Raw genomic sequence first — 23,330 nt, 5'->3', positions numbered from 1 at the left:
TACTTACCAGGTGGAAGGAAAAGACACAAAGGAAACAATATGCAGACTGAGAAGGGTTGATTGTTGCCTGTTCATGTTCTCCTACTATTTCTTTTTACAAAAAAAATAATCTGAAGTGAAAGGTGCAATATGCCTCAGCTGAAACCAGCACAGCTTGTTTCATGCAACATACTTTACTAAAAGTACATTCCATGAGAATATGATTATGATTTACTGACCTGGCAGCAAATATCTGACTTGTATCAGATTAAGAAACAGGGAATTTCTAGTCTTCTCTTCATTAAAGGAGAATTATCAGTGTTTCCCACAACTTTCTTATTGTTAATCTTGAAAACTGCTCTTCAAAAATCTGTCCACCACTGTGCTTTGGGAAATGCAGCAGTTTACCTTAGATGCTGATATCTGAGGCCTTTACCTTAAAGGGCAGCAACAATTTCATTTTGCTACCCATCTTCCCTGTATGGCAGCATCACCCAAAAAATATTATTACTTTGATTTAATAACAAAATGTTGTGTTTCCTTAAATAATAAACCTTAATGATAATGACTCTCATGTGAGTGTTTTTAAAATACTCCTATGTGCCCAAGCTGTCAACTTCCAAGGCTAAAACAACAGTTTCAGTGCTGCACAAGCCAGCACCTGTGCTCAACTTGAAATCCCTGACATTGATCCATCCACAGAGACAAGCAAGTCTAGTACATGTTAGCAGATACAGTCCAAACACTGTTTATGGTTGTTTTCTTTATGAAGGAAAAAACAAAAGCCAAGTTTTCTTGGGAGAAAGTTAAGAACCCCACCTAACTGTGAGAGAAGCAGAGAAGAAGCAGCTTGCTCCTTCCTTTGTGTGGAAATGCACCTAACACTGGAAGATGTAATTGCAATGAAATGTATTTGCAACACTGGAAGATGTTAAGAATGATAGCCATTAACACTTTTATTGCAAGGCAAAGAATCAGACTTTGGCCAAAGAGTCAAGATTTGTCATTTCCTGTCCTAACAACACTTCAGCTTAATCTAGCAACTCTTAAAACTGCTTGCTAACTTTTTCCGTTTATATATTCAGTTACAAATTGTTATAAAGAATTTAAAGCAGAACTAGGGAGGGAGATAATGTGTATTAGCAATTCATAAATTGTCCTGTCTAAGCTGGTGTGCATTTTTGTTCAGTGTTTGTTTTTTTATTCCTGCAGAAACGTGCCTGGGAACTGCAGATTCTCTCATTCTGCAACACTATCCCTTGTTGCTCTGCACAGTAACTATGTGGACGCAGTGGTGCAAAATATATGAACCCTTAAGTACCCCCTGAACCATGTTTTACATTGCAGAAATATAAATGATTATGAACAGCCTGTTAGCTTGTTTTCACAGTACATATGGACTCTGTGTGTGAGCACGTCCCAGAACACTTCCCGCCATTTGAATTGTGAAGGGCCGGATTTTACCTCACAGCTCTTAAGCACAGACTTCCTCAGCTAACAGCCCTCCTGGATTCTGAGGGCCTGGAAAGAGGCATCACACATGGAAAAAAGTGGAGCAGGGAGAGCTCAGGAAGCCAATCAGTGCTGGAAATGTTTCTGAGCAGCTACAGAAGAGCCTCTGTGCATGTTCCTGAGACTCATCACTAATTGTCTTGAAGTCTGACCCTGCTAAACTCTTACAGAGAAAATGACAGATTTCAGCTTAATTAGCTTTTGTTTCCTTGAGTGCACACAAACCAGTGCTGCATTTAAGCTCTTACCGAGCCTGTGGTGTCAGAAGGAAGCTGAAGGATTTCTCTCGTTCTTTCTCTCCCTCTGACACCCGCCTCTGCTAATGAACGTGGCTAATCAGCCGGGCTGTGCCGAGCACCTCTTCTCCTGCAGGAGCTGGAAGTGCTTTACCAGCTGGATGTGGAGCCAGATCTGGGACACACTGGCAGAATTCCCACTTACTTCAATGGGACTAAGATTGATCCTACATGAGACATTATCAACTGCAGCCACCTGCGGGGAGGGAGTGGGGGAGCACAGGGGAGGGAGAGGGGGAACACAGCAGCTGTTTAGCAGCGCATGGTAACACAGAAACAAGAGTTCAGGCTCGGAAATGAAGAATGCCATATCCAATTGCAACTGCAGGTGGAATTTAGGTGAGCAGAATGCTACTGCCGCAGTTGGGATTTGGCATCGGCTTTCAGGCCAGCAGTACCCTGAGACCTTTCCCAGAAAAGGGTCAGGAGCACAGTGGTCTAATGGACACAGCATGGGACTGGGAAACAGGCATCCTTGAGAGCAGCGATGCGGCCGTCCTTGGAAATAACATGCTGACCGTCTGTTAACAAATTAGCCTCCTTAACCTTCCATAAATCCCCTGAAACACAGGGTGCTGTGCTGAAGGCTAGAACAGGAGGTGGACCAGTCAGCCTATTTATTTTCCTGACTAGAGATATTTTTTTCTCAAAAACTACTTTCTCCCTGTAACCGTGGACAGATGCAGCAATGCCTGACTAAAAAATGAACAGAACTTCCTTCTCGCCAGTTATCCTGAAAACACTTTGAGGGCTGGGAGACAATCACACTCTAGAGCCAAAGGTGGTCCTGAGACAGCCCAAGATGGATGGGTGATCAATTTGCCTTGAGGGTAACTTTAAAGCACAATGTCAGTGTAGTCTTTAAGGACAATGGTTGTCGCTAATCACCTAAGCATTAAAAAGCTATTATTGAATTGAAATGAATAAGCATAGAGCTACCTATTGTGTATTGCTCTGCATCAACCACTGTGCAACCCATTGCTTCTCTAAGTTGTCTGTAAAGTCACTCTGCTGGCCTTAAGCACATTCTCAGTGGAGTGGTGAATCTCAGACAGTCCTCACTCAGGAAAGACTTCTAAGACAGTTCAGATAACTGAACCTTAACCCTTGCCATTTCCATAGCATGCTGCAGACTTTGCTTCTCTGAAATCTTGTGTTTTACGTTGTAGTTTTGCATGGGCTTAAAAAAGAGGCAAAACCTCAGATTTTTCTGTTTCTTCTAGTACTAATGAAATATACATTCGTTTCAGTTACCTTTGCATATAAAATCAAAATACGTGATAGTCCAGCAGGTCTGGCAAAAATGTAGATTATTTAAGCTATACTTCTGCTATAATATCAACTCAATGAGCTGCAACATGTACAAATAGATACTTCAGTCTTATCACTCTATAAATAGTTTTATTACAGAGTGAAAATCATCCTAACTCTCAAAATCAACCTGAGAACCACTTATGCCTTACAAATAAAAAAAGAAGCTATATGGCACACAATTCCTGTGCTGGGCAGAGTCATAAATTTCACTTTAAGAGGAAACACAATCTTTGTTGGCCAAAAGTGAGATATTAATCATAATCCTTCCATCCAGTCCATTTAATGTGACTTTTCATTTTGGAATTTGTAATTTGGAGATTATATTGTAAACTTGTAAACTCTCTCTTGTAAAATCTCCATTCTTCCCAGCCAATAGACATTCTGAGACAGTCACGGGGAAGATGGGATGGAGATGCATCATCACCAAAACTGAAAAAGAATGTAAATATTTGGAAACAGTATTTTTTCATTTTTTCATTTTATTTTCATAGACTCATATGCTTTTCATCCACTTTTTACAGCCAAGACATGTTCACAGGCAGTCTTAATATGTGATTATTACAATTAATTTCTACAAAAAGCATCCTGGGAGAAAGTTACATGAAATCTCTGAAGGAGGATATGAAAAACCTCTGATGATGATTTCTCTTTGATCTTCTGGGGACTTTTTTAGTTTGTTTGGTTTGGGTTTTTTGGTTTTTTTTTGCAAAGAGAGGTTTGAAAATGCAGATTTTAAAAATATTTTAAGAAAAAAAATTAATCAATTAAAACATACTTTCTATAAATCTAACTGCAGTTTCCACTTGGGCCAGGGAAGTGCACTAAGGTCTCTGAACTCTCAGCATAGTCATTTAAGCCTTAAGATTTCGTGTCTTGCAAATGGACTGTGCCATCTCCGTACCAAAATACCTGCCAAGCCTTCTGTTGCTCTTTTTGCTTTGTCGCATATTGCACCACTGGAAAGCATCTGGCTTTGGGCATGGTTCCTTTTAGTAGGAGAAACAGCATGAAAGAAGAAAGAGTGGAACACAAAAAGCAAACCAAACACTCGCATACACACAAAATAAAACAAACAAAAACCAACCAACCAACCAAAAAACCCCAAAAGCCTGAAAAACCCAGACCACCAAAAGAGGTCCTCCCAAAAAAATCAAACTGAAAAAAACACTCCACCACCCCAAAAAATTCCCAAAATCCAGCCAAAGCACTTCTATACCACAGGGAGAAGGAAGAAGAATATGAAATACCACCAAAACGGAGATGTGTCCGGGCTCCTTACAGATATCACATCCATTGCTGTTTGGACAGATTATTTTCTTGGCTTGTAGTACCTGAACCATTGCATTGATATTGGACCAGCAGTCCATATTAAAATTAAATCACCTGGAAATGTTCTTCTTTTTGGTTTTTTTTAAGTCATGTGGGAAATGTTATGCTTTTAAGCACAAAATACTTTGATTTTAAATTATACACAGCAACCACATCAGCAAAAAGAGAAAGGAGACCTCTCAGCAACAGCCCCAAAAATTTTCTTTGTGAATGAAAACTCCACCTGGTCTCCAATTTACCTCACAGTGTCCGGTTTGCATCTGAAACTGAATGCTAAAGTTCACACTATGGATCTGAAGGAAGACTGTGCAGGGATGTTTATATGTCACAGAACACCTGATTCCAAAGTCCTCCTCCATATAAAAGTGGGGTTATCTGCTAGAGCAGAGTCTGAAAGGCAGGGGACAATGGACTTACTGGGAGAAGAAAAGATCAAGCAGATAAAAAACAAGTCTTGCCACAGCTGTCACACCAGATGTTTCAGACACACATTGGCAAGACAGAACCTCAAGATAACAATTTGTTTTGTATCCTTACCTGTACAAAAAGGGAAAATAAATCCTGGTGTTTCTAACACATTTTTGGATAACCACTATTTTGATATATGGAAGTCAAATCTTATAAATCTGTTTTGTAGAATTAATAATTAAACTCTTTTCACATGACTTCATTTTTTCTACTGTAATGAACTTACTTTACAAACCTCGAAATCTGGATTACAACTGCAAAGAATGTCACACTTCAGCTAATGACAGCAGCCTAGTTCAGGGTAACATTAGCAACACTATGGTAAAATATTACATGGGAGACCATTTAAAGTTTATAAAATGGAACAGAATATATTAGAGAGACATGTGGGCTTAATTTTCCATTCATGCAGATGTAATTCCTTAGACCTCCACATCTCATCTATAACTGTGTGCAAAAAGAACCAGGGCAATATACTCCACAGAGCAGCACATAGATTTGGGATTTGACTACCAGCCTATAGATTATAGTGTACTTAGACTTCAGATCAGTTCCAAAAAGATTTTAATCTCTGCTGTCAGCGGAGGCTGAGATGAACCTTGACTCTTGAAACTGCATTTGCCTTTTGCAAATTAACCTCTGTTACAAAATAAACAGAAGACATTTGTATATGCCGTCCTGTACAGATACACTTGTATGAAAAAATGTCAGCAAACTCGATTTCCATTAGCTGTTATTAAATATTGAGACGTTATTATGGGACACAGGCTCATTACATGATCAGTGAGTAATGATAACAAATAATTATTCATTATCTGAAATGTTAAATGAAGATCAATATCCATAATGGTTTGAATAAGAGGTTCATAGCATTCGAACTGTAGGGATCTTCTGATCTCAAAAGCACATAAACCAGGGGATATCTGTTGCATTTAGCCTAATTACTTCATTATGAATGATATAAGAACTGGGTTCAAAATCTACATATGAGCTGGAAAGTACTCAGGCTCTTAGACACCTCAAGCAATATAAGCTTAACTGCTTAGAGGGAAAAGTATTTGCTTATGGCATGAGCACACATTCACACCTGTTGTTGGAATGGTTTCCAGTAACAGAACAAGTTTGTCAGAGTAAGTGTTAATACTTTATTCCTTTTTCTGCTAATCCCATTTTCTGTTTTATTTTAACTGACTGCAAGATGGCTGCAAAGTTTAGAGCCCTGTTGGGCTTTAAAGCTTATATCAGTTTTCAGCATTTTTATAACTACAGCTCACACTGTGTTGGTTATTCTAAGAATCTGCTTGAAACCACTTTGGTTCAGTCCAGCACTGACCTGTTGCTGAAGTACGGTCAATAGAAGGTTTTGTTGAAGAAAAAGACAATGTATTAATAACTGTAATCCCTGTTGAATGCATATTCAAATAAATATCTTGTATCATATAGAAACAGAGATTAGAATCATAGAACCATAAAATTGGAAGAGGCCTTTTAGACCATTTAGTCTGTCAGCCCAGCATTGCCCCTGTAACCCTTGAACCACTAAACCACATCACCCAGCACCAGATCCAGCTGCCTCTTAAACACCTCCAAGGAGGGTGACTCCACCACCTCTCTGGGCAGCCCATTCCATTGCCTGACCACCCAGGCAGAAAAAGATTTTTTTCTAATATCTAATTTGAATCTCCCCTGTTTCAGCTTGAAGCCATTTCCTCTGGTCCTCTCACTGCAGGCACAGCAGAAAAGGCTGGCCCACACCTCACTACACCCTCCTTTCAGAAGTTGTGGAGAATGATGAGGTCCCAACTGAGTCTCCTCAAGACTAAGCACTCCCAGCTCCCTCAGTCATTCCCCAGAAGATGTTTTCTGGTCATTTCACAAGCCTTGCCCTTTTCTGGACACACTCCAGTATCTCCTTGTCCTTTTCAAGTTGGAAGGGCTCAGAGGTGGACACAGCACTCGAGGTGTGGCCTCACCAGTGCTGAGCAGAGAGGAAGAATCTCTTCCCTGGTCCTGATGGCCACGCTAGTCCTGATACAGCCCAGGTGCCACTGACCTTCTTGGCCAGCTGGGGATATGCTGGCTCATGATCAGCCACAGAGGACCAGTACCACCAGTTCCTCTTCCACTGGGCCACTTTCCAACTCCTGTCCCAGCCTGTAGCAGTGCAGGGGTTTCTTTGTGGCCAAAATGCAGGACCTAATCTTGGCCTTGTTGAACCTCATGATATTTGGATCAATGCACTAGGGGATCTGTTTAAAAGCTACAGTTATTAATGTGGAGGCAACTTTTTTCCATTCTGTACCAAAAACTCATTCAACTTAAATTTTTATGGAGCTCTTGAAAAAGGCAGGGCTCAGTTTCACTTTAACTACGGGCCTGTTGTGGCTCATAGTATAGCTTACAGCAGCGCAGGTGATCCCCAAATCATTGAACTGAAATTTAAGCAGACTTCAAGTTGAGCCTCTAAATTATACAAAAGATGAAATCTTTTTGAAAAGAGGGGGATACTCCTCTGTTACAGTTTCTGGTGGAGCTCATCTTCTGAACCTCCCTCTGGGACTGCAGGTTGTGGGAAAGACCCACTGCTCCTCCTGTTCCTGTTCTTGTGTTTGCATTGTTGAGTCCTGCCTAACAAAACCCTGTCTTACCTCCAGTAGTGATTTGCAATCTATCCCCCTCATTCCTTGGTCTCCAAGGTCCCCTGGCTTCCTTGCATGTGTATTACCTGCACTGTATGAGACGTGCTACCCCTGCCAGCTACAGCATTCATCTCACCCAGTATACCAAAATAGAGACTTTTATCTATGCAGGATTATTAAATATGTTCCCTGGGGTGGCATGAACCCAATGTAACACACTGGTTTGGAGGATATTGAATTTATTTCCCATGATGGAAGAGGCCTTATATCTCACTTGGGATTTTATGCTACCACTATACCCCAGACTTATGAGGTCATCTCTTTAAAAAGAATCTCATTGCAAGAACATTTGAAATAAAAGAAATTGAAGTAGTTTTTAAGAGCAGTAACATTTTAATTCAACCATTTAAATCTAATGTTCCCAGTACGGAGACCCTTATCCCAGATATCTGCTGAAGTCAGTTGGGGGGTTCATTTGTAGAATGCAAACTCCAATCACACCTAAGCATAAATCAGATGATTTAGCTTTCATGGAGGAGAAAAAGTACAAAAGATGACCCTGGTTTGCTTTTTTATGAAGTAGGCATCATGTGATGAGAGTAGTCTGACATTCAATAATTGAAGTACCATGTCACCACTGATGAGAAGAGTGGATCCTTTACCAGTGCATGTGAATGCAGCCCACCTGCCATTCCATAGCCTTGGTGTGGTTCCACTCATTTCCTTAATGTCCAAGCTAGAGAAATGGGACTTTGTGGACTGATAAAAATCTAGTAAGGAATTACTAGGCAGGTTCTATATGGTGACAGCATAATCTTCCAGCCAACAATATTAAGTATCCCTGCACTTTACATGTAGTAGTTTAATACATCCCCATACCTTCTCTAAGTAGTCTTAATTGGCCTTAAAATCAAGGTATCCAAATTGATGAGTCTCTTGTGAAATGCCTGGTCTACATTCTTTTGCAGCAAAAATGCCAAGAAGTTCCCTGCATGTTCTCAAAGTACTGTATGACTGGTTAGTATCTTCAGCATCAGTCCTTCTGCTGATTAAAGGTCCTGTGCTGAGAAATTCCCTTTTCTCCACAGATGTATTTTATAATATTTAGCACTCAGTGCTTTACACTATCAAAGCATTGTATGCATGCTATCTAATATCTCCTAATTAACTCATATATCTCCTATTAAAAAAGCATCTAAAATTAATGACATATGGTATCGCTGGCTTTTGTACAACACATGCAAACGCAGCTTTCGGGTTTTACAAGAAACGTGGGTAAGCTGAGATTCCTTTCTGAAATCTGACAAACACTTTACCATATCCGACTTTCAACAGAGAGGAAATGAACAAAGATGCAAATTGGACCTGCACAATTTTAGATCTGTGACTGAATGCGCACACAAACACCAGCACGGGCAAGTGCTTCAGAGCCAACAGTTTTGGTCCCTTAATGAGGTGTACATCAATTGCACGGGTTTCCCACAGACTTTGCTCTCAAGATCTGTAGAATGCATGAGAAACAAGCAAAGTCTGTCATTTTGGTATCCATCAAAGCTCTCTTCCATGTGAGGAAGTGGCTAATTTGTCATTTCACACTCAAAAAGGCGTGAAAGGCAAAAGGGAGGGAGGTTAGATGGAAGAGAGGAGAGGGGGGCTGTGACTCATGAGAGGAGACAGTAGGCCTCATTTTGAGCTTGTGTTTGTTGCTGCATATCAGGAATAAAATCAGATTAATAATATCAATGTAAAATAGACAAGGATGAGGCCAGTATTTGTTTCTGTGGAAAAATTTACATTATTAAACTCAAAATATAAACCAAGGAAAAAGGAATACTTTACAAATGAAATTAGGGTATACAGCAAATTTCTAACTTTCAAGTTTTATTTACATGTGGACATCTCTTATTTAATTATAATAAAAGTATTAATTCCAACAATGCAAATTTTCAACTTAAAAATACAGAAGACCTTTGAGAAAAAAATCCCAAAGGATACACACATCTGAGGAATGTCAGCTCTGTGTCAAGAGCACTGGTCTCAGCCACTAAATATTTTCCCTCATCGTCTTTCATTTAGCCTTGTTGTTGTCTTTTAATTTTCTTTTCCTCTGCATAAAACAAACCCAGCAAAGGGCCAGAGAAACAGTCAGTGTCAAACCTTTAGAGACATAGGAGAGGTGCAGGCAGGAATCCCATTATTTGTTAATAGGATTTGTGCACATACCTCCCATGGACCACTTAGGAAATTTACTCCCAAACATCTAGGTGGCAATTTCAATTAGAGTCAACATTTCATTTCAGCACATGGACTGCAAACTGGTGGCTACTCAAACACTAACGAGTTTGAGTAATGCTCGGTAATTCCCCTCTCTTAAACTATGATTATGCTTTCTCTTTTTTATGGGGAGAATGAATGCTGTCCCTAAGCCAAAACTTAATTTGATTTTTTGCTGTGCCTCTCTGTGCTAGCAAACCTCACCCATGTGCCTGTATACAGGCCCAGTGGGTAAATTAGTGGGTATTTTTGCAGATCTGTCACACATTTCTACCATGCTTCTTACTCAGAAAGATGCCAAAGAACTGGAAGTACATCTGCCTTCCCCTGAAACGTAGCCACCTCTGGGGTGGAATGTGGCAGCAAATGTTAACACAGGAACACAGACACTAAATCCTATGTGAAAATTATGCAAGAAGTAAAGAACACAGCTCACAAAGTCTAAGGCTACCCAGAAATTAGCTAACAGTGTACATCTTTTCTTTTTTAATGAATGCATTTGAAATTACTGCCTGGTGTGTGGCACTCCAATAAGAAACATCTCATTTGGCATTGAATCCCACTGTACAGTCTCACACAGATTAATAGTGATGGTAAGTTTTCTGATTTCAATAAGAAGCAGTACTAATTCATAGGCAAGATGCACAAAACCAGAACACAGTATTTTTTTTTTCACGGAAAATGTCCTTTCTTTAAATAGCATTTACAAACTACGTCGATGGTGGCCTGGCTGGCTCGTGGTGCCTTCGGTTTCGCTTTTTTTTCATCTCCTGCACATGCTTCCATTTGGCACCACCTTTGTTCCGCTGCCGCCGCTTCTCCCGGTGCCACATCTGTTCACAGTACTCATCCAGGCTAAAGCTGGGGCTGCTGACCAGCTGGATGTAGTCCTTGTACCTCAGCCGGGACTCCGTCAGCAAATCCCTCACCCGGCCCTCCTCGTCCTCAGTTTTCTGAGTGCTTTCCATCTGTCCATTCTCGATGACATTTAAATTCAGCTTCACGATGGTGTGGACAAAGGTGTGCTCCTGGGCTTTGCAGAAATAGGCTCCTGCGTCCCTTCTCTGCAAGCTGCGGATCAGCAGCCCATGCTCCGTTTTAATGATCCTTTCATCAGCCTTCAGCTGTGGGGTCGGACAAAAAAAGAACACAGGAGGTGAGTCTCATGGTCAAAATGAGATGTGTGTCAGTGCTATGCTGGTGGAGACAAGGCCTGGCTGGCACACGGCGTGTCCCATCCCTAAGGTGCAGCTGGGACAGATACCAGCAGCTCCTTCGGGGTCTGAGTCCTGTTCCTGACTGCAACATCTGGATCATGGACACTCAGCATGCAGTAGCAAAAGACACATGCTGTACAGCTGACAGGACAGACAGCAACACTCATCACACCACAGTGCAGTGAGGGAAGATGCATTCTCCAAGGAAGGGGAGCTATTTACTGCCACAAATCCCATTCATTTTTTTAACTGCTCTTTTTGAGGTATCTGTAATACACCCAAAATACCAGAGTGCTTGTATATATCTGCAGTGCTGAGGCCCTGTTACAATGGATATGAAAACTACTATTGATTTTTAAAGAGAAATGCTGTGGTTTTGATCTTCTTCAACCAAGTTTTACAAAAGGAAGTTGATCCTGACTTTGACTCACTGAGATGTGATTAAAAGCAGGCAGAGTAAGGCTGGATGGATAAAACAAAGTATGGTTCTTTTATTGCTAAGATCTGTGAAGAATAACTAAGAGAAAAATAAGAACAAAAAAACCCCAAAACCCTGAACAAAACAGCAAGATTGCAAGTGGGAGCTGAAGTCTGCAAGTGTGGAGCTGTAATTTCATTTACAAATAGAAATATTTAAAAAAATATGGGTCTTACATATTAAAAGAAGGTGTACCTTAAGACTAGTAACACTGTCAGGTAAGTAACTATCTGGTAATCTGAAAATTATTTCCAAAATAACCTAAGTCAAAAAATAGCATCCCCCTTCAAAAGAAAAAGAAAACCAAAAACAAACCAAAAAACAGGATGGGGCACTGGGCACCCAAGTATTTCTGCAGCTGGGAAACACAGAAGGTAAGTGATTTGCCAAAGACCATATAAAGATGAGTAGCAGAGGTGGAAGTAGAAAGCAGAGCCCTAACTCCCGATGTCCAACACCAGCACTTCCTTCAAAAATGACACCAGCGTGTCCCAAGCTGTTCCCTCCCGGGCGTGCTGTGTTCTGCTGCCACGCAGAGGCTGCAGCACAGCTGGCACTTCAGACCTGGATTGCTGCTGGAGGCTGCCTCGGCCCTGCTGGTGGCATCAATACCATGGGGGGAAAACTTCAGCTCAAGGCCGGGTAGGGGGTTTGAGAAGGGGGGTCTGTGGGCAGAAAGAACCAACACAGAATCTGGAAAATTTCCCAGAGTGCACATCTGACCCTCCAGCAAACTTCAGAAGATGAAGATCAGGGAGGCATAAAGATGACTAAATTAGATTTATTCACAGTGGGTAAGCTACACACTGTTTCTTTATGTAAAAAATCTGCACACGATTCCCTCTGCTACTTCATGGGAAAAAATTTATACATACATATGATTCTCCATCTGTTATGATTCTAACTCACTAGTACTTTATCATAATAAAGTCTCTTGGAGCAAAGAGATGGATGAGATGACCTTCCAGGGCTTTTAGCTTTACTCTTTTCTAAGTTTCTATGACAATGACCCTGAAATCATTAAAAAAGCTTGAGAGACCATATTGAGATCACCAGAAAAAACAATACACATAAATATAATACAACCACAGAGAGACTTTTGTTTCCTACTGTTTCAGCTGTAACAGTCTCCAGTAACATATGGATTAGACAGGTATGTAGGCAAGTCAATATGGATGGATGGATATAGGCCTGTGTACTTCCAATGGTATGAGAGCAGCAGAGACAAGAAATCAGCTGCTACAAAAGCAGGTCAGATTATAGCTCTGGTTGCCTTTTTCTCTGGTCAAGTATTTTTTGGCTCCTGCCCCCAGTTGTTGGTGTTGGAAACTTTAGCTTCATTGTTTGTAAACTGTATATAAGCATGTCTACTCAGTACCCAGAGGGTGAAATGATACAAATTTCAGGAAGTTCCTGGAAAATCGATTGTCCTGACAACAGGTGCTACAAGAGCACAAGCTACTGCTGATTTACCACACTGAGCTTAAATCAGAGAAATTATGGTCAAGCCACGAGCACATGCACAGAAGATAACAGGGAAACAAAGCAGAAAAGGCCACTCTTCTTTCACAGAACCCACACCACAGGGCACTAGTCCTCAGTTGGATCAGCTAGTGACACTTCACTCCAAGTAAAAGTTCCTTTTTTTATAGTAAAAACAGGAGCATAGAATTTATAAAAGAGTCCACAAATAAGGAGCTGTAGGAAGAAAAATGTCTAGGGCAGGTGTTTTCCTTGTGGTGCTGTGCTCCACAGAGAGAAGCTGGAGCAGGGCCCAGGTGGAAGTGTTTGGAGGCCCGGCTGCTGCAACACGACAAGGAAATCCCTTTCTTCTGCCCAGACTTCGTGTCAGCATGAAGGTCCAAGTTTGCGAAATTGAGGGAAAAGCATGGGAAGAAGCAGCTAACTTCCAGACATTTGGGTTTCATAAGGCACTGTGCAAAGACCAAGTTCCCACATTGTCTGAGTGAAAACAGCACTGATGTCTTTGAGCTTGGGGCTTGATGCAATCGCAGCAGTAGCATCTGCCTGCCGGTGGCTCTGCCAGTATTGTAGTCTAGAGCGTCTTGACAGCTGTGCACCTCCCACACTTGGAAGGGCTCCAGTTGGCTGTTCTGGCTGGCTGGGTGCCAGTCCAAAGTGCCCTCACTAGGGCTTCGCCTCTTTTCAGTGAAAGAAAGGCAGAATAATGGCAGATCTAGACTTGAAAAGATCTCTGGACCCCCAAGTCCAGCACCCTGCTACTCATAACTATTTGCCATTTGTGTAATAGCCATAAATGCATTAACTGAGGGAGCTGTCCCCCCCCCCTGCCTTGGGATACTGCAGAGGAAGGTAGAAGTCTAAACTGGTTGTGTCCCTTAATCCCAGCCCATCATGAGTCCTATTTTTAATGAAGCAATGTTCCTACACAATGTCCTGTGTTAACCTTGGACATTGATTTAGGCTGACTGTCACCTCCTCCTCTGTGCCTTCATTGTTCATTTCTTTCTACTCCTTTGGCAGGATAAAATTATGGCTCCGATTTCACACATATTCAGCAACACTTCATTACTGCTTCCCCCCCTCACTTCTCTTTTTGGTATCCTGTTTATGTTGTTTTACCCATAGGTTCAGAACTCCTCCTGTCTTTCTCCTCTACTTTCCTCCCCACAGAGCTCTGGAGTTTCATAAACACCTGGCATTTCATTACTTGGCAGTAGATCTTTAACCTTTCACTTGAATGTTTAATGTGGTCTTTGGTTCCTGACCTATAGATGTAAAATGTATTTTATTAAATTCTGAGGAAAGTAAAAAGACTACTTAGATAAAAGAAATTTTGCTTTGGTCAACTGTGGATTCACTGTTTCAACCCCCCACCATGTCAAAATCAGTAACTCTTCTAAAATATTTCTGAATAGGATTTAACAATTCAGAAGTATACAGGCTTAAATTCGTAAAAAGCTTGTTGACATGTGCTTAAATTTGAGCATACAATAAAACTTAAACATGAGAGACATAGTTTTGTTCCACAGGAAACAACTTATAAACCACAATAAATGAAGCAATTGATTACCAATAGCTTTCTTTTCTTAGTGAAGTGGGAGTGGGTTTTTGACAATATTGCATCAACAAATTGTACTTTAATCCTTCATGATAAGCACATAAGTTTTCCAAAAATTACATTACCTGAATTATGACACATGCCATAGATACTGGCAATACTTGACAAAGGGAAAAGATCCCCATGCAAATCTAACCCTTGATTTTCACAACCGGAATTTAATAATGGAGAAAAAAATAAGTATTGCCAATAATGATGGCAAACCTTTAAACAATCAGTAAGTTGGAAAACAACCAAAGATTTGAAAGTGCTGTGGCACCAGGTTAGGTCAATGCTTTTTGTCCTTTGCTAATGATGTGTTTAGATAGCTCCCTCTTTACAAATAATTCACATGTCAACTCTTTCACAGTTAAAACACTGCACCTGTCTGGGAGAAGAAAGTGGCTTCAAAGCCTGCCTTCCCTCATTAATCAACATGTGAAAAAATGTTAAAGGTAAAGCTGGACTAATCATGGGTTAGCTGCAACCCCTGAACAAACTGAGAGAGGGAGAAAAGAAAATGAGGAACATTTGCTGCGAATTCACATTCATCTTTGTTTTTCTATTGTTCTCTTTTTCATCCTCATCATTTGACTGGAAATAAAGATCACTCTAGGGTTTTTCTGACATTATTGTTACACATGACTTTGTTTCTCTTGTATGGGAAAATAATCATTTAGCTCCAACACAGCTGTAGAGTTAATTTTTTTTTTAACATCTTTTTTTGTTTACCAACAGCCTCAGGAAAAATGAAGAATGTGTTGCCGGTACAATGTCATTATGGAAACTCATGATTCCTATTCGTTTCAAGGTGAAGTTTACTTCTTATTCTGAGACTAAACTTTAAACTCCTCCATTCCTATCACCCCTCCAATATATCCAAATCAAACCAGAAATGTCATTCAGTTTAGAGTTACTTCTCTTCTTTCCCCATAAAACTGTCAAAAATATTAGTGTTACTTAAGAAACTCAAGGTATTAAAGAAAAAAAAAAGGCAATGAGCAATATAATAAAATAAAAGAGTGAAAGAACTATAAGTAGTCCTTAGGCTGCAGAATTAATCTCTTTTTTTTCTTTTTCCCAACTCTCTTGACCTCTTTCTCATTGACCTAAAGATTCAAACACTGAATTACACAGCCCTGACAGAAGAGGGAAATTCAGTCCTTGCTGTGTGTCCTCTGCCTTACTCAGCCATCACCCAACTCTTATATTTCAGGGCTGGCACTGAATCTGTGGCCTTTCTTCGTAAGATTCTGCTTGACCAGATGTTTGTAACAAAGAAAGTTGCCATCACGATGCAAAAACCTCCAGATGCAAAAATATATGGATACTTATGTCTTGGATAAATTGAAAAAATGCCTAAAATGTGGAATGAAACAACATCTCTTTGCTCTGATGGGGGAGCTAGGTCACAATGTAGTGCCTTGCAAAATGTCCTGCCCAAAAGTAGATCCAGCTCTTGTATCTACCAAAATATCAGATTAAGTTTGGTCCATCAGGAGAACAGTCTGGGCTGTGGGGCCGGAATATGGAAAGGGTGAGAACTGCTGAAGGAGAAACTGGACTGTCCCCATGCATTTTGGTGTATTTATTTTCACCACCAGGTACAAGCAGAGCAGAAAGAAGAAAGTTAAAAGTGATCTGCATCTATTCTGTCACTTTAGACCACATGGTTTGTTCTGTCCCCTGCAGCTGAGGGGGCAGCTTGGCAGATCTGGAGCCACAGGAGATTCAGGGTGAAGTGCAGTCTAGAGCAGAGGGGCTGATGCTTTTCAGAGCAACAAGGCACCAAAACTAATGCCTTTGTCGGGAGCCACACATTTGCTTTTTGCAGTCCTGACACTTATTACATACATAAAATAAGCCAGGACATTTTTGAGAAATAACTAGTATCTGTTTTAAGCCTCAGAGAGCTTCAGCAGTTTAAGACACTATGAACAGATGACATCCCCAGAGTTTTCTATGAACTCCAGGCACTGAAGCACTCTCCGTCATTCCAGTGACTAACGCTGCACGCACAGGAACAAACATGATCAATTGCGTGAGCAACACTAACCGCAAAAGCACTAGATATTTGACTCCTGACCTTAAAACAGTCCTAAACTACAGGGAAATGTACTCCCACTGGCAGCAAAATGACCTGGTGACAGCTCCTGTACCACAGGAGATCCTGTCCCTCCCCACAGGTTGCTCTGCCTGGAAGTCACATTCTGAACCATGACCTTAAAGGTGAAATGTCGGGGACATCCTGCTGGGCCAAATGCTTCCCATCTAGTCTGGATTTTGCCCTTTCCCTTCCCTCAGGAAGCTGCAGTGCATGTCTGGGACAGTGCAAAGCCATCTATTTGTTAAGCCAAGTTTAAAGACTTGCTGAGACATTACAGTTCCAGCCCTGGAACTAAAAGTCCGTAACCTAAGTTCCAGGTGCATGGAGTCATTTGCAAAGCATGGTATCGTCATCACAATAAGTTAAACTGCTAAGACATGCACTAAAAGAATGTACAGTGTTATTTGAGAAATCTGCTGCAGGAAGGGAGAGAGAGAGAGAGCAGAAAATATAATTGTAATGGGAGAAGTTATGGTAAGACACTGGTTAAGCAAAGATCAAGCTATATATTAAACATGACCTCACTGTTTCTATCACACATGGTATTTTTGTCAAATTGAAGTACTTTGAAATGAAAGTCAATTACTCTGATCTTTGGATTTTCTATGAAGGTCTCCAATTAGCTTTTTATACTGATGAGCTCATTTTCACTGGTAAGTCAAGTTAGAAAACCAGAAAACCTCAATTTCTGGATCTGCAAATTATCAAGGGATTAATATTTTAACCAGTTAACCCTTATTGCTCAAATAGGAGGAGTGATTATTCAGCATCTCTATAGACCTGGTCATTCATTTAGGGATTCATACCTGAAATTAGGAATTTAACTTCAGGTACTTGAAAACATGTAATTTCTAGATTAATATAGTTATCTTAAAAAGTAAACAAAAAAGCTTCTTTTAAAAAATTTTCTTCTAAAAATGATATTGACCAATATGATATATGCAAACTGAGTCTGTTCAGGAGTTCAAATCCTTAGGATCATGAAACTAACCTGGGTCAAAATACTAGAAATTGTTATTATTAGAATTTTCTGGGAAGATTCAAACAAAACTAATAGCTATACACTGTCTTCAAGCAACCCAATCCTCTAATCATCAATGTCTGCTTATGCATTTCCATAGGCTATTATCTTCAGATGGAAAAAAAAAACAAAACAAAAAGCCCCCCAAAAACCCCACAACTAACAAAACCACCCTGGGAGCTGAGGAGCATGTGCTTCAACTTCTGTTTTGCCAAAACTAGATCACAGAGGCACTGCTGTGGCTTTAGGCACAACATGTGGTAAAAAGCTATTTGCCTACTTTTAACATTCATGTAGTAGAAAATCTGCGCAGATTTCTCCTTCAAATTTTCTACTAAATTTGCTCAGAGGTTAATCTGGCCTTTTAGAGAAGATTTACTTTTCTCATGCAAGCAGATGTCAGACTGTTTACACAGAGCAAGCCCAGTAAACATTGCTGTTAATGTGCAAAGATGAATTTTGTGTGCTTGCTGGGGCTTCTAATGACACCACACATGTGCACACATTCCCTAACTCCCTCCCAATGTGCACATCCTTGGCATGCAGGGCAGTCTTGCTGTACTGGACATCACCAGGCCTGGGTAACTGGTATTTGGCTCAGAACAAGAAGGAAGGGCCAAGTCACTGCCACAACAAACCTTTTGGAACTACAAAGTGTGTCAAAAAAGAGTATAGCCTTAATTTAGGCTATGCTATATATATTAGCACGCCGTAACTTTGCTCAAAGTTGGTTTGACCTGCAGTTTGTTCTACGATCAAACAGGAAAGACAGCTTGAGCTTGGTTCCATGACCTTCAGAGGCCTATCTGAACCTGTGATTTATGAGAAAATCAACTGATATATCATTTTCCCTAAATTGACACAGATAAGACTCAAAAGCAGACCTTCAAAAGAGGCTTTTAAGTCTTGAAAGTATGATTTCTTATGATATAGGAATATTACATTCTTCACAGGGAACCAGCTCCTTTGTGCAAAGTTTGTAGTTCATGGTATAGTTGCAACACATTGTTTTTAAAAAGGTTGAGTCTTCTCAAAATTTGACATAACTTCCCATTTATAAAAAAATAAAGAAAAAAACCCCACACACAAGAAAAGGAAATCAACAAGAACAATCACCCCTCCACCCCAGTCAAAAACCTGTTAACTATCTGCTTAAATTGACTTTAAAATTAGTCTTAAACACATGGTTAAAATTAAGAAAGTACTTTACTTGTTTCCCTGATCAAATATGTGAGTGCATTTACAAACTGCTGCCTTAGGGAAGGTGATCACAGAGTGTCATGTACGGGACAGTAAAGGTAACTCCATTTCAGTAAAATGAATGACTGCAGGCCATGAAATGCCAATACACTTTTAGCTGGGTGTGCACTTCAACCTCCTGTGGCTGAGAGGGTGCTTGGCCACCTGATCAGAAGGCAAATTATTTTTTTTCCACATATGGGCTATAATAGACATTAGAGGTAGTATTTCAAACCAGTAGTCTCTTTCTTTTGGTGTTCAAGCACCTGTCTAAAATTAATCAAGCTTTTTTTTTCCCCAGCAGAGGAAAAAAAGTTTTGTCAATCCAAAACATATGCAAGAGAAGGGGAGTAAATTAAAAGTACTGCAGTGTTACAGTCAATTTACAACCTTGTGGAAAAGATTTTGTCTTACCTGGTAGAAAATCAGAAGTGTCTGGTATCCCCTAACTCTGGCTTTCTGGGCCAAGACATAACTGGGGTTGCAACTTTGGGGTGACTGCCATGAGTCACATCTCACCCAGAAGTGATTCTCTCATGGACACCTGCCCTGGTCTGCATCTCCCCAGCCTTTGGAAAAGACCAGCACATTTTCTGCACTCAGGAAGTCTCATAGGATGAATTATCACTGACAGTGGAAGACCAGTTGTATGTTTGATAGCTCCTGTCATTTAAACTAATTTTTGTCCTGGAAGAACATACAACAAATAAGCATATCTAGCACCTGGGACCAGCTCCCTTGAAAGGGCAGCTCATTTCCCTTCTCCTTCCCCGTTGCCATGGTTGCCATCACAGCAGGACTTGGCATCAGACACAAAATCACTCATGTAAGAGAAAGGCTATGAAAACTCCCGAGGTTTGAAACTCACTCACAGACCCAGTCCAAACCAGTCCCAGGAGATTGACCTTCCAGGCATATTGGAGAGGCCCTTTGTCACTAGCACAGAAAGAAATCATCAGGAAATTGTGCAGGAGGTTTGCAGCGACCTGGAGGCTTCCCCAGGGCCTCTCCATCAGTGAGGACCCCAAAGCTGCACTCCAAAGGAATTAAGAGCCACCACAAGTCTCACTGCTTTCTACACCAGATGCAAGGAGCAATCCTTAACCTGACATCTCTGCATCAGAGCAGTGTCCCATTTAAGAAAAAATCTCAGACTCCACTAACAAGAAAAAAAGCAAATAAAAAGCCTTTTAACCACGCAGACCATTCCTTCTCTGGGGAGAGATGGAGAGAAGCAGCAAACCATACATGCAATTCTTAGCTACACTGCTTAACATAGTAAGGGAAAGCAATCAAGACACTAAATAGAGCTGAGATTTTATTGAAACATAGGGTTTTGAACATACTTTTACCTACAGAAGTAGATGCGTTAATTATCGGACAAAACAGCTTTGACTTTTTATCACTGATTTATATTATCTCCGTTTTTAACTTTTTATGTCTAATAGGATGAGCAGGTAAGTCAAAATAAATACCAAAATCTGCTTATGATACAGTGCAAATGGTTTTCTCTCTTCCTGACTGCATGACTCAAATGGTGATTGCAGAATGCTATGTGATACCTAAGGTGAGGCAGGGAAAAGTAAAACATCGACTAATCCCAATAACTCCTGCCTCTCAATGCTCAGCTGAATTCTCTGTGGAGGAAACCTGCCTTGATGACTATAACTTACCTCTTCTCGATGTTCTTCTCCAGAGCGCTGAACATACCACCTAATAGAGGCTTGCTGGGACTTAGGAGTACATTCCAGAAAAGTTGAATTAAATTCAATGCCAAAAATCACCTTTTCATCAGCAGTTTCATGACTAATGCCTGGAAAGCAAACATGGTACAGGAGATTAACCCTGACCTGCTTTTTAAAGCAATGGGAAAATAGCCTGATTCAGAACAGATGCTATAAGAGTGAGTGAATTATAAAAAAGCAAAAGGAAACTTAACTTTTAGCTTAAACTATAACTATGAGGATTTAGAGGCGGCTGCTAACCTTCCTTCAGTGCAACTGGTTTTTAAGGAGGTCAATAAAATCTGTATCATGAGCTTGCTCCATTTTAAAGTTGGGGCTTTCACCTTTGAGGAATTTAAAATCTGACCCATATTTTTCCTTTAAGTAATACAACTACTAAACCTGAGCTAAACCTGCTGAAGTTAGATTGTATGGTCTGGTTTGTTCATCCCAAGCACTTTAAAGGAGTCACAGGGATAAAGTACTAAAGTTTGCCTCCCTTCAGTGTAATTTGAAATGCTCTGTAGTATGTTTCAGACCAAACATGGAAGGAGCCATGAGGAGATCTGAAATCCTTTCTTGGTCTTCTGTAAATCTGAGCAAATAATTTCTAATCTCTGCATCTTCATTTCTCTTTCTAGTCTGTTTTATCTGCACCTTATCTACCTTAGCAAGAGACTAAAGATGTTTCCTATGCCCTCTGAATAACAGAAAGGAAGGTGAAAGCAGTAGTGTCTCCTGAATCAAAAGTTAGCTCCATGTCAAAATTAAAAAAATTTTGGATCATGCTTTCAATATAACAAGTACCTATATGAGTTCTATAGAAATTCAAGCTCTCTGCATTATTTCCCTGTGTCACTAAGATTTCAGGAGAGCCAAACAACTTCATGCAGCCAATGAAGTGTCTGGGAGAGAACCTCACACAGCAGAGCCCTGAATTTAAATAAGTTTAAGGACCACAATATTACTAATTAACAAAAATGGCCTGAATGAGCCAAAAGCCTGGAGTGACACAGGTCAGCTTAAAGGGTTTATGGCACACAGGAGTCACCCCAAGTGGATAAAACTGCTATTGGTGGCACTATGTCAGGGCAAAGAATTAATACCAATTTCTGTGCTACAAGACTTTAGATTTGTCTAATAAAGCTAACTCTTCCAGTATCTCTTTATCCTTCCACGAAAATGTGACACTGTCAGCCTTTCTGCTAGGGTTTCTATAACCTTGAGCTTTGCACAGTCTCAGATATCAGTGTTTGGAGAGTCATGGCAAGCAGCAAGCAAGGAAATTCTGGCCCTTGGGATGAACAGGAGTTTTGTCGTTGACTTTGATGGAAATCTTACCCTGACTTTTTAACTATGTCTGCAAGCACACATGTACAGTCAGAGCCCTCTAGACTGTGCAACAGACGTCAGGCTTTGATCCTGTGGCAAGCAGCTCTGATTTCTGCACTGCCTCCCACTGAGGTCTGCAGCAGGCACCGAGCACCGCAGCGGCACGGAATAACTGGAGATCAATGGGAAGGGATGGCTTGTCCCAAAGCCAGTGTTCAACGTGGTGATACAATCAATACTGTTTTGTCTGGATTGTTCACTTTAATAAGCAGCTAGAAGAACCCCAGACAAAGCCATGGTTGGGTTTGAATGCTATTCATTTATTTTACGCTGCCACAGAGATTGCTGTGTAACCACAGGGTTTCATACTGACAGTGCTCGCTGAGAGAGAAGGGCTGCAGATGCCAGAGGAGCAGCCAGACCCTTTGGCATCTGAAAAGAGGGTGTGGGAAAGGGAGAGGGAAGAGGGTAGGGAGAAGGGGGTAGGTTATTGTTAATAACAGGAGCATTTAAGTAGCTGTGGGAAGGGGCTGGTTTGGCAGCTGCAGCTCAGCCTTGGGACCTGTGTCAAGTGGCAGAGGAGAGATGGCATGTTCCCCACTCCCCCCTGCAAGCCTCCTTGTGGGATTTGCTGCCCTGTTTCTGGATGGAACATCATGCACATCCCATTAGCTAGTTTCAGGGATGTGTGTGATGTTTTGGTGCCAGGGGCACGTCTCCCTGCCCTGTGTGAGTGCTGGGGAGTGTTGCCCCTAAGGGATGCAAGGGTGATATCCCATGCTGGCTGTTCCTTTCCAGCTCCAGCTCTGAAAATTTTAACTGTGGGAGGGGTGATGGATATAAAGGGTGGGAAAGGCAGCTGTTCTGTTGAGCTTAGCAAGTTTTTGGAGACAGAGACCCTCACAGCAAAATCTGCTGCCTAAGTGACAAAAAGAGCAAGAAAGGTGAAGAATACTCACTGTCTTCCACATCCCAGCACTGTGCAACTGGGTCTCCATACTTGACATCCTGCCTTCTGGCTCGCCTATGGGAAGAGCATGCAAACTTTTAACACTTCAGACATAATTGCTGGAATGCAACAACAAAATACAGAAGAGCTCAGCAGATGTGGACTTGCATTGCTCCCACCCTACTGCTGACAATTACGGTCTTAACTAAAACCAGCCTCACCCTCAAAGCAGCATGTGGCCTAGAGAGATTTGTACAATTGACATCAAGAGAAGAGCCTGTGATTTGGGAAAACCACTGGGAGGAGAAAGAGAAAAAGCAAGAGAAAAATATCTGCCTAAAATAAGGAGCGTGTAATACAGTGACAGAAA

At 41.0% G+C, this 23,330-nt stretch overlaps 1 protein-coding gene across 1 annotated transcript in view; it reads right to left on the bottom strand.

Annotated features, from left to right (window-relative positions):
- Nucleotides 1-7,907: 7,907 nt before the first annotated feature.
- SEMA3D (semaphorin 3D) overlaps nucleotides 7,908-23,330 on the bottom strand; it is a gene marked incomplete at its 5' end in the record, with an annotated part of 96,006 nt that continues 80,583 nt past the window's right edge. The window contains 3 exons of the mRNA XM_017727957.1: nucleotides 7,908-10,935; nucleotides 20,629-20,768; nucleotides 22,971-23,035. Of these exons, the coding sequence (XP_017583446.1) occupies nucleotides 10,522-10,935; nucleotides 20,629-20,768; nucleotides 22,971-23,035 (619 nt within the window). The remainder of the gene's footprint in view (nucleotides 10,936-20,628; nucleotides 20,769-22,970; nucleotides 23,036-23,330) is intronic.

The sequence above is a fragment of the Corvus brachyrhynchos genome, unplaced genomic scaffold (assembly GCF_000691975.1).
Source record: "Corvus brachyrhynchos isolate BGI_N302 unplaced genomic scaffold, ASM69197v1 scaffold50, whole genome shotgun sequence".
NCBI lineage: Eukaryota > Metazoa > Chordata > Aves > Passeriformes > Corvidae > Corvus > Corvus brachyrhynchos.
This window is presented reverse-complemented; position numbering and strand designations above follow the sequence as displayed.